This window comes from Primulina eburnea, chromosome 18, assembly GCF_022965805.1.
Source record: "Primulina eburnea isolate SZY01 chromosome 18, ASM2296580v1, whole genome shotgun sequence".
Lineage (NCBI taxonomy): Eukaryota > Viridiplantae > Streptophyta > Magnoliopsida > Lamiales > Gesneriaceae > Primulina > Primulina eburnea.
Window position 1 is genome coordinate 3,538,166 of NC_133118.1, and position 17,417 is coordinate 3,555,582.

Below are 17,417 nucleotides of genomic sequence, written 5' to 3' on the forward strand. Positions count from 1 at the left end.
ATATATATATATATATATATATATCAAACTAAGTTATTTTAAAATCTTGATCCAAATATTTAAACTAAACAATTTAGTTTTTCAGAATTACATTTGAAAATTTGCAGAGTTTTATATATATATATATATATATATATATATATATATATATATATTTTTTTTTTTTTTTGTGTATGTGTGTGTTATTTATTAGAAGACTTGAATCTTGATCACCACTCTTTATCATCTAACAACTACATCAAAAATTCTAAAGTCAACTTCAAAATATTTGAATGATATTAATTAGCTGAATTTATTTCAATTAAGTCATAAACTTAGTTTGTTTAGGATCTTATAGATTCAACTTTAACATCCAACAACTACATCAAATTCTAAAATCAACTTAAGTTGTTTAGGATCTTATATATGCACGTATAGTGAATGACATGATATCACGTAACAAGCATATATCGTTTACGAAATAGTTAATTATTTATAACTCAACTTACATTAAAATTTTGTGATCTCCTTGTGATATAATCTTTCAGGTTCGAAACTCTTTTATAACAAAATAGTTATTAATTATTTATAACTCGTATAACATTTTAAAATCCTACGTTTTGAAATAAGCTCTCAGATTCGAAACTCTTTTATAACAAAACTCCACCCCGAGCTAAAAAGAAAAACAAAAAGGAATAGTTGGAATAGAAGATGCGAAATGATCGAAATAACATATTAGATGAAAAGACCAAGAAAAATAATAAATCATATCGTTTTATTCCCCAAATAAATCGACAGTTTAAATTGCAATGTCCCAAAAATTATAACCTCGGAGTGGGATATTAATATCCTGCTCCGTCGCGATACACAGTTTTAGAAACATTTAGGAATCAAGTATGATAGACTTTATCTTTACCACAAGAAAGTATTTCACAACCCATTTACCCAAAAAAGAATTCACTGCAGACTATAGCGACTTAACTAATATATTGCAATGAAAATCCAGAATCAATTTCATCAAGAGGGCGAATAAAATTTCCGAGACTACTCTGGCTGTGCCTGGATTCTGGAAGATGTACCTACCGCATCTTCCATTCGAGAGTACCAATCACCAATCCGTGTGTGTTCAACCATGTCTCTACCAGATTTGAGATAGCGAATGGGCCTTAAAACACCATAGACGGCGAGGTCTGCCAAGTTAGGCTTCACTCCACCTAGTGAAGAAAAAAACACCATGAAAATGAGAGGGCAGCTCAAGGAATGTGGCTTACAGAAGGTAACTAGCCATACCTAGAAACTCTCGACCATTGAGTGCATCCACCCATGTTTCTGCAGCTTCATATAGTGCGGCACGCTCATCTGTAATGTTGTACTTTTTCTTCAGCCTCTTAGAAACAAAGTACATTGCAGTAGCTCCAGCATATTTGGCTACCAATCTTTCTGTGAAGCTGAAATTACCTGCACGTGTGAAAACAAATAACAGGGTCTAAAGTAATACCCGCTGGCGGGGGCAGAAAGAATGTATCATCAAAATGGATAGCTGCTAACAACTCGTAATAGCCGATTACAGTATTTAGAAAAGGGATTTTAGCTGTGTGCACAACAATCCACCCAGTCAACCCTATTCCCCGGGGTCCAAGCAAAAACTTAATTGCTGAGCTTCAATCAAACTACAACCTCAAATTATGATTATTTTCTTCGTGATGGTCCTGATCGACAAAATATGTTACTTAATGCAATAGAATTGTGAAAAACAAACAAGAAAAAAGGAAAAAATGCTGATTTGATCCATGGACTATTGATGACATCGAGAACCAAAATAAGGCTCTGATATTCTTTTAGCACAGAATAGCTGGTGATCAGTGTTCTAAAAAGTGGTAGGCGATAGGCGGGCGGTTACCTACCGCCTAGCGCCTAGGCGACTAGGCGGGGCCTAGGCGGTTAAGGCGGTTACTTAAGCGGTTGTCTAGGCGGTTTTTTTCAAAGCTTAAATTCATTAAGTGGTTCATGAGTATTATGTTTGTATATGAAATATATATTATTATAAAATTTAAAATTGTAATAATAAATATATATTAATAAATTTTTATATATGAATCATCCACATCAGTTTACTACTTTACTACAACCGTTGTACAATGAAAATTAAATTTGTTCAACATTTTTTCCAACATAATATATAGATATTAAACTTAAACATCTAACTCTTCTAGTTCATCTCCATAGTTTTCCAATACTTCTTCTGTATCGAATTCAAACTCAAAATCCATGGCTTCTTCCTCCTCTTCATCCGATTCAAATTCTTCTTCTTCTAGTTCATTTGGTTTTTTTTTAAAAGTAAAAATCCGGCTAGACGGTGATATGTATATATACTATAATTAGGAATATCATAATTTGTTTTTTTTTTAAAAGTGTAAACCGCCTAGGCGGATTTTTAATTGTAAAATCGCATAGGCGGCTTTCGCGCCAGGCGGCGGCCGATTAATATGGTGGCGCCTAAAAGTTTCGACTAGCCTAAAATCGGTCCTAGGCGTAGATTTTTAGAACACTGCTGGTGATGAATATAATAGTTCGAACTCTAAAATCAAGTTAAGATTAGATGTGCTTGCAAATTCCAATTTTAATAATCATAATAAATACATAAATCTGCACCGTGAGATTACCTAAGATTTGCAGAATTTCTAAATTATAACACTGCTATAAGCGACAGTGAGATCTTACCATGACTGGTGATATAGTCAAATGATTCAATGGCTTCAGAGGTGCTTCGATAGATATTAGGTGATAATATGTGAACCAAGTGATTGTCTACCCAGCTGCAACAATAACAGAAAGATATTGTTACAGAGAAGACTATTACAAAAGCTTTAACAAACTATTTCGTCTAGCACATCCTAATAATATCCACCAAGGAATACAGGAAAGAGGAAAAGGACCATAAAAGAAAAGCAACAAGGTCAAGAAATACACACCCTCGCCACTTCTTCTCTTCATCATCTCCAGAGGAAGAATCAGCAGCTGGTGCAGTCAGATTAATCCTTTGGGCCAGTTTATTAATTATATCTAGATAGATCAGGAAAGAAAGTTACAAAGTTAATATTAAATCCTCCAAAAAATGAGAAAGTACTTTCTACATGTGTTCAGAATTCGAGAAACATTAGATGACAGTTAATTGAATGCAGTATGTACCTGATGAGTCAACCATGTGCTCACCATCAACCATCAATATAGGCACTTTCTTGTAATCAGACCACTTGATTTCCTTTTTGCTGATAGGGTTGACCTCTATTACTTTGTATGCAATATCATAGTAGTCCAGAAATGCTGGAAAAGAAGGGTGCAATTAGTTAGCCAATTCTATAACTATTATCAGGACAAAAAGTCTTTCAGATGACGACACATCGAACAGATACTTTTGTTGAAGATATAATTAGAGATAATGGACAGAATCAGATCTTTGTAAATTAGGATACTTAGGTGATCCCTAAATTGAAGGGAGTACGGTTCTCTTTCCTTTCTTTCTTTATCTTAGTGTGCCAATAACTTGGATATTAATGATTGTAAATATTCAAAGAGACGCTGTATTTCCAGCAATTGTGTTCTCCCTCGTTTGACATGGTATCAGATCCGTAAGGCTCGATCCATTCAGATCTAATACGCAAATTCATTTGCACTGTTTTAGTCTGATATTACAGGTCCTTCGATATCTTATTCTTGCAATTGTCGATATCTGAAAAGGCCAGAATTCCTGAAACCCTTCTAGCTGTCGGAGAGTTGCAGCAAATCTATTTTGCCTATCGGTTGAATGGAAAAAACCTTTTTAAAAATGGTCCCAGCTCGTCTGGACCACATTGAAGGGCAGAAGAAAGCTTAGCCATCTGGTTGGCAGTGGGCCGAAGAAAGAAGACCCGAAGTTCGCTGCATGGGATGAAGAAGACTCCCTTATCATGCATGTTTCTCACCACTGCCAAGGAGATTTGGGACAGCATACGCCAAACATGTTCCAAGAAGGGAGATGCTGCCCAAATTTATGAAATCAAAGTACAAACAAGCTTTGCTACTCAAGAAAATAAATCTGTAACAGAGTCAGCCAATGCCCTAAAAAACTTGTGGCAAGAGATTGATCATTATCGATGCTTCGAGACCAAGTGTCCGGAAGATGCAACAATCCTGAAAAATTACATCGAACAAGATCGGGCCTATGACTTCCTCGTCGGACTCAATCCTGAATTCGACAAGTCCGTGTTCAAATCCTTGGGAGGGACCAAATTCCATCTTTTAATGAGGTTATAGGCATCATTCGATCAGAGGAAAGTAGGCGCGGTGTCATGCTTAAACCTCAAAGTGTGGAGAGCTCCGCATTGGTGACTAATAGGAACAGTGACCATCTCAACCCTGGAAAGGCTACTGCTCCAAGAAATCTGTCCCAGGGCTCTAAAGATGAATTGTGGTGTCCCAAATGTCGCATAACAGGGCATACTCTTGATCGATGCTGGAAAATTCACGGCAAACCATCATACAAGGATAAGGGCAATAAAGGAAAACAACAGAGGACTGGGAGCCAAGCCCATATGACTGTCCAGCAGCCTACTGAGCACACAAATACTCCACCTTCAAAGAAATTCAACAAGGAAGAAATTTAGCGGCTAAGGGCTTTCTTGACCTCTCTTGGGAAATCGCCAGGTACATTCTCATTGACACAGTCTGTTAAGTTTCCTATTTCAATTGGATTCAATGCTTCCACTAGCCCTTTTGCCAACATGTGGGCCTTAGACTCCGAAGCCACCGATCACACGATACACTCATCACAAATTTTATGTTCATATACCCCTTGTCCTAGCACTAGAAAAATTACTACTGCTGAAGGTTCATTAATCACATTAGCAGGGTTAGGTGACACTGAGTTAAGTCCTTCCATTACCTTAAAACAAGTGCTTCATGTCCCCAAACTGTCCACTAACCTTATCTCTGTACATAAATTAACACTCGACTTGTCTTGCAATGTGATTTTTTACCCGTCTTATTGTGATTTTCAGGAACCATGCATCGGGAAAAACGATTGGGGTGCTAAGGAAGGGGACGGACTTTACTACCTTGATTCAACAAACAATCTACCCAAGCAACTTAATTCTGCCTCTCTCCTCAAATCAATAACAAATTTGGCTTCAACATCGTAGATTTGGTCATCCGTCCTTTCAAACTCTCAAGTCTTGTTTCCTAGCTTATTTAAGGGATTAGATATTGAGCCTTTTTCTTACGACATTTGTGAATTCGCAAAGCACAAGTGTGTACCTTTTCCTCAAAGCAATAAAAGATGTTCGAACCCTTTTTATTTCATACATAGCGATGTTTGGGGTCCGTCTCCTACTCCAAATGTTTCTGGAACTCGCTGGTTCTTTTCTTTTATTGACAATAGAGCCGCATCTGTTGGATATTCTTGATCAAACATAAATATGATGTGTGCTCTATCATATCACAGTTTCATACCATGATTCAAAACCAATTTGGGTTCAAAATAAAAAGGTTCGGGTCTGATAATGCCAAAGACAATTTTAATCAGGTTCTTCACTCATATTTTCAAAAAGAAGGCATTATCCATGAGTCATATTGTGTCCATACTCCACAACAAAATGGACTTGCTGAAAGGAAAAATAGTCACTTGCTCAATATCACTCGTGCTTTTTTATTCCAGAACCATATGCCTAAGTACGCAAGTATTATTCGGGAGATGTTGTCGTAACAGCCGCCCATCTCATTAATCGGCTCCCCTATAAAGTCTTAGGTGATAAAGTCCTCTTGACATGCTCACAACCTCCTTTCCTGATCTACACGCTAATCAATTACAACCAAAAGTGTTCGGGTGTGTGTTTTGTTCATGTTCATAGTCATAATTGTGGTAAGTTGAATCCTAGAGCTCAAGTATGTGTTTGTTGAGCATTCATCAACCCAAAAGGGCTACAGATGTTATCATCCTCCTTCCAAGAAGTAGTTTGTTTCAGTTGATGTTACATTCCATGAAAATGAACTTTATTTCCCCGCTCCTCATCTTCAGGGGGAGCATCCAGGTTTGGAAGATAAGGAGGATGATGATCCTTTTATTTTACCTATCTTCTCCAGTCCTCATCTGCCAAGCCCTCAATCTATCCCAGAAAATGTCCCGAGATTGTTTGGTAGAACATATTCAAGGCGGAAAGCCCCCTCGGTCCCTGAACTTGTGCAAATCCAAGAGTCCAAACCGAGCTCTACACCTAAGGTAACAATTGAAAATCCCATCACACACGATGAACATACACCACACTCGGTAGATGACCCTAGCTTGCACTTTCCTATTGTCCTTCGCAAAGGAACCAGAGATTGCATAAAACACCCACACTACCCATTGTCCCATGTCATAACATTTGATAATTTTTCACAATCACATAAAAGCCTCTTAGTAAGTTTGAACAACATTCATATCCCTTCCACACTATGATACTATCTGAAGCATTGTCTGATGAAAACTGGAAACAAGCTATGAATGTGGAAATGGAAGTTATGGAGAAAAACAACACTTGGAGATTACGGATTTGCCCTTGGGAAAGAAATCAGTAAGGTGTAAATGGGTATATACAGTGAAATATAAATCAGATGACACATTGGAGAGATGTAAGGCTAGGCTGATAGCTAAGGGTTATACACAGGCATATGGGGTGGACTATCAAGAAACATTTGCTTCGATTGCTAAAATGAATGCATTTAGAGTTCTATTATCTTTGGCAGCAAATTATGGATGGGTATTGCAGCTATTTGATGTAAAAAATTCCTTCTTACATGAAAACCTTGAGGAAGAGATTTATATGGACATTCCATCGGGATATGAAAAAAATGTAAGAAAGAGACAGGTATGTAGATTGAAAAAGGCCATGTATGGCCTCAAGCAATCTCCTCGGGCGTGGTTTGGAATACTTACACGAGTAATGCGATTCATGAGATACAAACAAAGTCAGGAAGACCATATTTTGTTAATTAAACACTCGAATTCTGGGTTAGTCATTATTTACTTGTCTATGTTGACAACATTATCATAGGGAATGATGAGAAGAGAAACAAGCGTTAAACTGAGACTAGCAACTGAATTCAAAATTAAGGATTTGGGGAGTTCAAGTATTTCCTTGGCATTGAAGTAGCATATTTGAAGCAAGAGATATTTATATCCCAACGGAAGCACATCACTGATTAGCTCCGAGAAACAGGGAAATTGGCCTGTAAACCAATGAACACACCTATAGAATTCAATCATAAGCTTGGAGAGGTCGGGGATGACAAAATTGCGAAACGTGTCGTTTATCTCTCACACAAGTCTGGACCTAGCATATGTTGTAAGTGTGATCAGTCAATTCATGAATGACCCAAAAGACACATTTACGTGCAATTGACAGGGTACTTCAATACTAGAAAGGCATTCCGGGAAATGGAATTATGTTCAAAAAGACAATATGATACTTGAAACTTACAGAAATGCGAATTACGTTGGATCAATTGGTGACAGAAGGTCAACTACATGGTATTGTACATTCCTTGGAGGGAATATTGTCACGTGGCGAAATAAGAAACAAGATGTTGTAGCAAGGTCAAGTGTCGAGTCAGAATTCAGAGCAATGGCTCGAGGGGTTTGTGAGTTGCTTTGGTTGAAGATTATTTTGGACGATCTAAGAGTAACGAGGAGTGGACCTATGAGACTCTATTGTGACAACAAGTCAGCTATTAGCACTGCTCATAATCCAGTGCAACACGATCGAACAAAGCACATTGAAGTTGATAGACACTTCATTAAAGAGAGCTAGATAGTGGCTTAATTTCTCTTCAGGTAATCAGCTAGCCGACATATTGACCAAAAGATTAAATGGTCTGTTGTTTCAAGAAATTGTGTCCAAGCAGGGAATGACAGTTATCAATTCACTGGCTTGAGGGGGAGTGTTGAATATATGAAGATATAATTAGAGATAATGATTGTAAATATTCAACGAAATATAATGGAATTCTTTATTTCCAGCAATTGTGTTCTTCCTTTTTTGACAACTTTCATACACATGCAGTTACACTAACATGCAGTTCTGAAACAAAAATCCATCCCAATTACTTAGTCTTAGATGATCAAGCAATACATTCATTCAAATTTCAAAGCACAAAGTAAAACAATATATTCAGCTTCTATTTAAAATAATGCTCATTTTACCATGCAGGCCTGTCATATCTAATCTTTGTTTCACACTTGATACAAAAGTAATAACAAATATTTTCATACCGACTATAACTGGAAACTGTAAAATATTTAGTTCTAAAGAAACATGATGGAACCTAAAAATTGGTTTTTCTAAAGAGAAGACAAATTGTTTTAACTTCATCGTGTGAATAGAAGCTTTACACCAAAACATCTTCCACAATTTTATGTCAAGTTAATTATATCAAACTTAAATGTTTAATACACAGTTACACACGGATAAGCATAGTTGGAGGCTTGTTGCAGATCTAGTCTAATCCTGCATCCAGAGACAGCACTTACAGCACACCCATTGTGTGAGTATGATATAACGAAATGGGTCAATCCAATTCCCACTACAAATTCCTCTTACCGTTTTTGAGTGATGCAAAAAATATCTAAGTGTCATCGTACATTGTTTTGCGTACTCTGTAATAATGTCTAAACTATATTATAATTATTATAAAAGAACATTGCATTCTGAAGACTTAAAAGTGGACCCTCTCACATGGAATTCTTTAGAAATTATTTTCAAATAATATAAAATGGTACCAAGGAATTATACCCTTATTATTGAGATCACTACTACTGCAGTTCAAACTTGAACGGACATTTTCCCCCTGTCCAATCCTATGACCAAAATCCATGGTCCAAAACAAACTACAATTCTATTTTTTCTATCAAAAGCCACAAACTATATACTACCATTACCACAATTTATCCTAAATGAAGCTTCATTAATACTTTAGTATTGCTACTGTGTTCTTAATTGCAACATCCACATTACTGTTAACTGTTGTATCAAATTAGTCTGTAAATCACACCATTTTTTCCTAATATATTTATCAATCCACAACTTTCATAATGTACTAAAACCTGTGACTAATCTTTAAAAAATCTCAGGTACTAAATAATTAATGAAACAACCAAAATTTCAAACCAAACCTTATTTCATGTTCTTTAACTCCACAAAATATGTCACTTATACAACAAACCCCAAGAAACGGAGTTTATACACAAACAGAACACGTGAGAGTAAAACAATTGACTCTGTTAGGCCATAAGTCCAAGAGTATGACCCAGATCCAAATGAGCCACACCTCGTCAAACTTGTTACCTGGTGGAAGAGCTTCTCAAACTTACCAGCCACTCTATAATTGCTAATTGCTTGTAGAGCCGATATGGGATCATAACATTTCAATGATACTTCCTTGATCACATACCAAATACACTCTCTATGTGAGCGGCGTGCTCCAAAAGTATTCAGGAAAAGGGCAAAGCCATAAAAATACAGCAGAACATGAAGCAGAATGTGATCGATATTCCGCATCGCTTTTTTTCTAGAAAGCTCGACCAGGCAGAGACTTGGGGAAGAAGAAAGCTTAAAATTTTTCATTCATACTGAAAATGATCGCAATACAAGTATTTAGAGATATAACTAAATTAATATAATGCATCAGTGTAATTATTCATAACAAAAGTAACACACACCCAAGACATATTAGACACTTCTCTCAGAAACTTCATCTTCATCGATTATCGCTCAACAAACGCAAATACAGACACAAACACACACACACACACACACACACATATGAAGTGAGAAAAGAATAGCAACAATACCTTTAACCTTATTGCAGAACGGGCAAGCTTCGTATTGGTAAAGAACGACATCATTTGGCCGGAACTTCGCCTGTACGGGCTCTTTCGCGTGAACCTCTTCAACAAGCGCCGTGGTGGCGACTGAAAACAGCATGGTCCCAGCCACGGCATGTGCAGCTGCACGGGAAGAGCGGTTGGAGATCCTATCGTACGAGAACCAATGAGATCTCGCCGAGGAATTGTTGTTCGACGTGCTGAAAAGAGCAACCTGGGACAGAGGGTGGCGATACACTGGATTTCCAGCCCGCAAATTCGTGGCGCAGAAACCATCGACGGCGCGGCGGACGGCTGAGAGCCCCGTAACTCTTCTCATCGCGTTCTGGGAGATGACGTCGTAGCTGAGAAATGCAGTGATCTGTGGCTTACTAGAGGGTTTTAGACTATGGGGTTAGTGTTTATGCCACGCCGTCGTTTTGAAATCTGCTCGTTTTTATCAGACTTTTCTTTGTTTTTCCAAATTTCATTGTTTTCAATTTTATATCTTTTATATTTGCTCCATTTTACATAAAAATTGAATTTAAAAAATAACACAAAAATCTTTGTGAGATCCGACTCAGCGAATAATTTTATGATACTGATCTCTAACTTCGCTAAACTCATTAAGAAAAAAAATTCATGTTAATATGTCTTATGAAGATTTTCGAAGTTAATTTCGATTGCTATTACTAAAGTTTCCAACTCCATTTTCATCACTTTTAGAGATTAATTCTTGTTTTTTTACGTTTAATCTATGAAATCATAAATGATTGTTGAATCGAAGTTCTCATTTGCATGATTTAGAAGTTAGATTTACTGCATTTTTACATTTTGACACTCGCGTATCTGACACGCCTGCAACGATCAAACACTGTACAAACGATAACATCATTTAATTGATAATGATTAATAATAATAATAGAGCAAAACTGGAATTGAATTTATATTGATGAATATTCAAATGTAAATCGATTTTCAGGTTATGAAATTCCAATAGTAGAGTCGACCAAACCTTATTCGAAAATTTCAACGATCTCTTTCAAATTTCAATACTCAAAATTGATGGCACATTTTGAAAGAGGGGCCAAATTTTAAAATTGGATTCACTTTAACCTAGTTTTCATCGGATAAATCATCAATCTTACGCTACAAAACCTGCCTCCTCTGCTGGTAGTAGATTACATTGATTTTACCCCTACAAACAACATGCTGAAACCAAACAAACATGTGAGATTCAGACAAAGATTTGCTACCAATGTGAGTTTAGACATTGATCCATTGTATTTAACAATCCGAGATTCTCGTCTGGAAAGTAGCAAACAAATTCAGTTAGAGCCGTCTTTGCGACGTCCAGCACCATAAGTTAAACAGTTGACACCTTGCACTCCAGCCGAGTTTAAAAGTCGCATTCCCTCTTCCCCCATCTGCTGAACTTCAGATGGCGATAAGATTCTGATGCATTTTACACAACCAACAAACTCCCTGAAAAATGCCGCGCCCCGTTAGATTTTCAAGAAATAAATCAAGTATTACAATGAGCTGTTTTGACAGTTTGAGCAAGAGTTTCTCCATACGAACTTATTCTTATCGAATAGAGGAAGATAAGTGAGACTTACTCCCATGGATCGTCCCCCACAAGAAGCACGTCATTTTCGAAATCTACATACACTAGCTTCCATCCAGAGCTTGAGTCATTGAGCAAGTCCTTGAGACTGAACATTTGCTCGATTTCTGAACGCAGCTCGTCATAGTTTTTAAAACTTGAGACATCAATCGACCTCCCAACAGATCCTGCCTTTTGAATCTGTCAGGAAACATTGTATCGTAAATTTGTTGATTGCATTTTTCAAATCGCGCAACTTCCACCTTTGTGTATGACAAAAAAATTTACAATAATTCTAGTGTTGTAAAAATGGCTACCTTTGTGTAAGTTCGGAATCGTGTGGTCACCTGCTGCCACGAACTATGCTGCAAAAGATTGTTGTCTTCAAAATCCACATTGCTCGAAGAAGTCACTCCCGAGTTGTCTGCATATTCTTGCAGAGGAACATTCTGAGAATCTGCAAGGCTGGCTGCCGTTATCTGGGATTGGATGTCTTGGTTTGGGCAGAAGTTATTGACAAGATAATCAGACGGATTCTGGAAATCGGTATTCTTTAGCGCGCAAAAATCATCCAACAACGTGCTCGAAACTGAAGGACCAATTATCGTGCTTCCACTGTTACTTCCATCAAGATTGAGGCAGCTATATATGTCACTCTGGTTATGGTTCTCATCTGATAAGTCTTTTATCCCACACGAACTGTATTGAAGATTAGGCATGCCTTGACGGGGTAACAGGATAGGAAGTTGAGCATGGGAAACAGCTTTTACTTCGTTAAAATGAGAATCCCACAAGTGTTGGTCCACAGAATACTGCATCGGATAAGACATATCGGATAATGTAGCAGGTAATTCGGATTTCTCAAACATGGAAAACGATCCCGAACTCCGAACAGATCCAGATTGAGGTCGTGATTGAGAGATCGGGTCAAATTCAAACTGTCCAGGATATTGAAGATATGTATTGGCACTAGCAGACTCGACAACTTGGTTCGGATCGATTCCACCCCGCGGATGTGTGGTCCACAAACTTGTTTGTGAAGCTAATGTGCCATTAATCTGGTTTGGGACCATGCAATCATTTACGGCAGCCTGCGAAGGCAGCTGGTCCATGGCAAACATAGGTTCCAACTTAGATGATTCAGAACCAGCTCCTGATGTTTGGTTCCCGAGTTTTTTGGGTGATGATGGTTTTCCCGGTACTAAAATACTGGAGTTTGAGATATTTTGTTGGGTAACAACACTTGGAGGATGGCTTTGTCCTTGAGGAAACACATTTTCCAGAGGGGTCGACTCAGGTTTCCTGATTGTCGGGTGAATCAATGACTTCGCTTCTTGGAGTACATCTTTGACTGATAAGTCTTGCATAGGAGGTGTATTATCTAAAGGAGTCACCAAACTGTGAGGTTTTATAAGCATCTTCATTAGTTGCTCAGGCCAGAGGCTCGAAATTGAGGGGCATTGAAGATCTCCTGGTGAAGCATCTGGAACTCTGAGGAATGGCCTATATGTCAACATATCGCCCCACTCTGGTTGTACACCTGACATAAGACAGCTATGTTTATTACCACATAGGAAGACAAGACACATTAGTCATTGTGGAAAGCAGAAAATTACCTAAGAAAGCCGAGTGGAATGGACGTTTTAGATTGGCTGTTAGTGATGGAAAAATGAAGAGACTTTCAGGAGTCTCCACTTCCCATGGGCCAACTCTATTTGGCTTGTCACCGCACCCCGGCTCATCCCACTCAACCTGTCATTTGAGTTAAGTACGAAGTCAAACAATGCTTAAACTAGTAAAATCTTAAGCATTAAGTTTAATCACCTGAAGACTGCGCCACTTCGAGTTGGGCCATCTCAATGGATCAAGATCGCTTATTCCAACAATTGTGCCCATGTATCTATAGAAACAATGGAAAAACTTCAAAGAACAGAATGGCTGTAAAAGAAAAGAGGTAAAATGGAGCTAGTCGTGCAAATATTTCTTGCTTGGTGCAAACAGTATCGATTTTACCTTCTTTTACTTGATTCTTCGGTTTCAAACATCATACCAAACCTCATACCCACAGAGAGTTGGGTGCCATACAATGCTTTTCGATACTTGGCCAATGGGATGACGAATTCCGAAGGGCAGGCCCTGAAAATTCTTAAAACTTCAGAATGATCTACTTGAAAATTTTTATTTCCATATCAATATTAGGCCTCAAGTACAATGTATTCAGATTATTTTTGAAAAATGGATTCGGATACCTTGGATTATAGAAGATTGAAAAGGAGCTTCTGTTAGCTGAAGCATGAGCAGCAGCAGCAAGGATTCCTATGTGCATGCTATCAGCAGACAAAACTGAAGAAGGCAGTGTTGTTTGCTGACGATTAGCACGCCGCACTCCCAGCAACAATTGTGACTTTTCATCTCTAGAATAAAATTTGGTGATATTTACATTCATCTTTGAATGAATATATACAAATGATACAATTATGGTACAGTAAAATCAAGGAGTCATCTCAAGTGTTGTACCTGATAAACAAGACAGCGTCACCAGCTCTGAGCCGCTTCGCACCAACAAACATACTCCAACCAGTGGTGAGAAGATGCCGCTTAGGTTGCCCTAAACAAGATGGGAATATGTGTAATTCCAAGAAAGCATTTCTTTTCCATAATATAACACAATAGAAGGAAATTTTTAGAAACCATGAATAAACCTATGAAGCAAAAGGAACCAGAAAAGGTTACAGCAAGCTTACCCCTGTATATATGACGGAACGTCCAGGTATTATCATGCAGATCTCGGACAATTAGTTCTTGAGTTGGAGGTTGCATAGAGTAATCCTGAAAAAAATTAAGAATGATTTAAATGACAAATTTACGGAAGTAAATTAATCGTCATCGTATACACGTAGGTACTAGAAGATAACAGAGAAAAAAAAATGCCACACCAATTGTGGAAAGAGCTTTTCTGCAGCTCTCCGGGGTACTGAGAAGCCACCATGTGTACTAGTATCACTGGCTGTTAAAGTCTTGCAGAAGAATTCAGTTGGATGTTTACTGGGCTTCAGTCCAAAGTCCGGTATGGAAAATACATCTTTCTCCTGAAAAATATAGGACAGATCAAAGGATAATCCCCACTCGATATTTTTAAAATTATATCTCGATACATGCTAAAACGTGGCTAGACTTACAGAGTTGACTGGCTGAAGGTTCATTTGAGCATAGATCTCATCTGTGTCTTTGTCCGCCTATTGATAAAAAAACGACGTACTCAGCATAAGGCCCACTTATTCAGTATAAAATCCATTCTTTCTCCGTAAAAAATAAATATATGCACGTATGTACATATATTTATGTGTGAAGAGAGGCATACATGAAGTGTAACTTTGTGCACTTGGCACAACAACTGAGAGGGGAGATTTGGATAGTTGGGTATTTGTGATGTTGCTGCCCTATTGGTGGAAACTGCAACCTGTTGCAAACAATAGTCGTATGGCTTTCCACATCTCAGGCATAAACTCGGATAATAATTCAAGATACACACACAAAATTGCCTTTAAAAGTTAAAACTGCCTCAACACACAGTTTGTTCTAATTTCAAGTTTCTCAGATGCCAATAAAAATTTATATGCCTGCACAACAGAATAGGATTTTTTCAGATGCCAATAAAAATTTATATGCATGCACAACAGAATAGGATTCTTTGAAATCAGAAAAGTATATGTCCTGTCGGAAAGCCAGAAATTCATGTACTCTGGGAAAAAGTTTAAATTCTAATTTCCATTCGCTGCCAACAGTAAGACCATGATTTCTTCATCCAAATACACGCGATTCTAGATTGAGTAATATTCGCAACGGTAAAATTATGCCGAATCTCAATAAATGGTCATCATTTAGCACATTTTTCTTGCAGAATGTAAATCGGGAGAATCTTGATAATAATCTAATATAACCGGTAAACCTTGAATTTTACATTTTTTTTTACTCAACAATGAAGAAAAACAGTAACAATAACAAGACCATCAACGGTCATTCTGCATCCTCCAAAGCAGACCCGAGAATTTAGCAGAGGCAACATAATGCATTCATTATAGTGGTGAATCATACATAAATAACACATTCAATTAATTTACTTTTTTTTTTGTTTCAGGGTTCACTGCCCTGCTCGTAATGGATTTCCTCTATGCAACAATAGTTTAGCAGCAAAAACTATAAAAAGAAACAAACCTGTTCACTATGTCCTTGTGGAAGATAATACACAAGGCTTCCAATCTGAGGTAAGTTAACCAGTGGACCAGCACAAGCATGCCATAATTCAGAATTTATTGGTTTCCTTACACCTGCCATACACATATACCATTTCCATGGATTTAGAAGAAAACTATAGAAAATGACAATCTTGAACCCATAATTTTCAGTGGGGACCATCTGTATTTTAGGTGGAAAAACTATGCATCATACTAGCATTTTCCATTTCTTCACAAAATAATTCACAGAAAGAGTAAGAAATTGAAAGGGAGTAAATTTACCATTCTGATCCTGCAATTCTTTCAATAATTTCATCCCTTCAAGCAAATTGTCCGCTCCACTGATCAAACCTCCTGGTTTGAGTTTTTCTTCAACTGAACCCATTTGTGTATGGATGGGATGTGCATGTCTCTTCCCCACCCTTCTCTACAATCCCCAAAAAACTCCAAAATAGCCCATACTTTTGTATCACAGAACTAAATCAAGAACAAAAAATTGGATTTTTCCACCCAACATGAAGAAAAGGAAAGGAGACTAGACTACCCTACCCCACAACATGAAAACACAACATAACCCTTCAAGAACTCACACAATATTTTCTTAGTAAAACAGAAGAATAAGACCAAGACAAATACTCAGAGAATCTAGTAGCACGAAAGGAACCAATCAAACAACAAAGACAGCATGCCTCAAGAATCCAAAACCAAGAAACCAAACACACACTGAAAAGCTCACTGAAAAATCTAAGTGGGGCTCCCTCTTCTACTCATTCCACCAATAACCCCACATCGGACAACAAAAGGAAATAAAAGTGAACCAAAAAACAAATGATCATACCCTCAAAATTATTTAGAGGGGTCAGTTTTCTTGCATCAAGCACGCCTGCCAAAGCATGAGTGGTCGGATTATCGAGTGCTTTCACCCTTTTTTCACCCCACTCTTTTCCCCTTTATTTTTCTCCTCAAAAGATATCGACCTTTCAATGGCCTTTGAGAAAAACAAAGCAAGACCCTTCTCCACTTTGCCTCTCTAAATCAAAACAACACAAAAAGATTCAATCTTTTTCCCACTGTTGTTGAATCTTGTTATTATCCGATAACTTTACTGATGGGGTCGGCTTAAAACTGGGGAAGAGAGTGCATGCCTTAATTAACTGCGCACACTTCCGCTGAAAATAGTTGATCCTGTGGCAGCTTTAGGCTGAGAAATTTGTAGCTGAAGAAACTAGAAAAAGAAAATGTGCAATTAAGCAGCAGACGTACGCTACTCCCACACGAAAAATCGTACTCCCCCATTGAGTCAGAATGCTTTAAACTATGTGTAATATAAACTACCTTTTGCTTGTATTTTCACACTTTCCGTTTAATAAACAAGAGAGAATGTAGTTTAATTAGTTATTCTCATTCACCCACACACACACATACACTATGTTTTTTTTTAATATTTTTTGACTTTAAATTTAGATAAAATAAAATAAATCATTAAAAAAAGTTTGGGCTTTAAATTTAGATTAAATAAAAAAAATCATTAAAAAAAGTTCTCGATGGATAAACAAATTAATCACAGGATTCGAACCACGATCGGTAGAACATCGAGAATATGTCCACGTTATCATCAAATTCGTTCAAGAAAAACGAGACATCTAGTAGATTTTATTGGTAAGAAGGAGGATACTTGTCTTAATAACAATAAAGATACTAATATTCCCGATTAAACAGACGA

The 17,417-nt window shown here is 37.4% G+C and overlaps 2 protein-coding genes across 2 annotated transcripts; both read right to left on the reverse strand.

Moving 5' to 3' along the window:
- Positions 1–726: 726 nt before the first annotated feature.
- On the reverse strand, positions 727–10,292 carry LOC140819769 (uncharacterized). The gene is made up of 6 exons (XM_073179966.1): positions 9,842–10,292; positions 3,169–3,303; positions 2,952–3,042; positions 2,701–2,795; positions 1,270–1,437; positions 727–1,193 (listed from the first exon to the last, which is right to left on the reverse strand). Exons 1-6 carry the CDS (start codon positions 10,191–10,193, stop codon positions 1,024–1,026), a joined length of 1,011 nt encoding a protein of 336 aa, XP_073036067.1. The 5' UTR covers positions 10,194–10,292; the 3' UTR covers positions 727–1,023.
- A 666-nt stretch (positions 10,293–10,958) lies between these two features.
- On the reverse strand, positions 10,959–17,032 carry LOC140819327 (auxin response factor 5-like). The gene is made up of 14 exons (XM_073179362.1): positions 15,977–17,032; positions 15,675–15,787; positions 14,821–14,919; positions 14,639–14,695; positions 14,396–14,548; positions 14,204–14,288; positions 13,977–14,067; positions 13,709–13,873; positions 13,473–13,595; positions 13,284–13,359; positions 13,076–13,211; positions 11,777–12,999; positions 11,473–11,660; positions 10,959–11,338 (listed from the first exon to the last, which is right to left on the reverse strand). The coding sequence occupies exons 1-14, from the start codon at positions 16,077–16,079 to the stop codon at positions 11,182–11,184; spliced, it is 2,769 nt and encodes a 922-aa protein (XP_073035463.1). The 5' UTR covers positions 16,080–17,032; the 3' UTR covers positions 10,959–11,181.
- Positions 17,033–17,417: the final 385 nt, after the last annotated feature.

Coding starts and splice junctions, on each gene's coding strand:
- LOC140819769 (XM_073179966.1), bottom strand. CDS start 10,193: ATGAGAAGAGTTACGGGGCTCTCAGCCGTCCGCCGCGCCGTCGATGGT. Junction 3,304..9,841: donor GTTCTGCAATAAGGTTAAAG/GTATTGTTGCTA, acceptor CTTCTTTTCCAG/CATTTCTGGACTACTATGAT. Junction 1,194..1,269: donor CAATGGTCGAGAGTTTCTAG/GTATGGCTAGTT, acceptor TTTCTTCACTAG/GTGGAGTGAAGCCTAACTTG.
- LOC140819327 (XM_073179362.1), bottom strand. CDS start 16,079: ATGGGTTCAGTTGAAGAAAAACTCAAACCAGGAGGTTTGATCAGTGGA. Junction 14,920..15,674: donor CACAAGGACATAGTGAACAG/GTTTGTTTCTTT, acceptor TGTTTGCAACAG/GTTGCAGTTTCCACCAATAG. Junction 13,000..13,075: donor ATTCCACTCGGCTTTCTTAG/GTAATTTTCTGC, acceptor GTCTTATGTCAG/GTGTACAACCAGAGTGGGGC.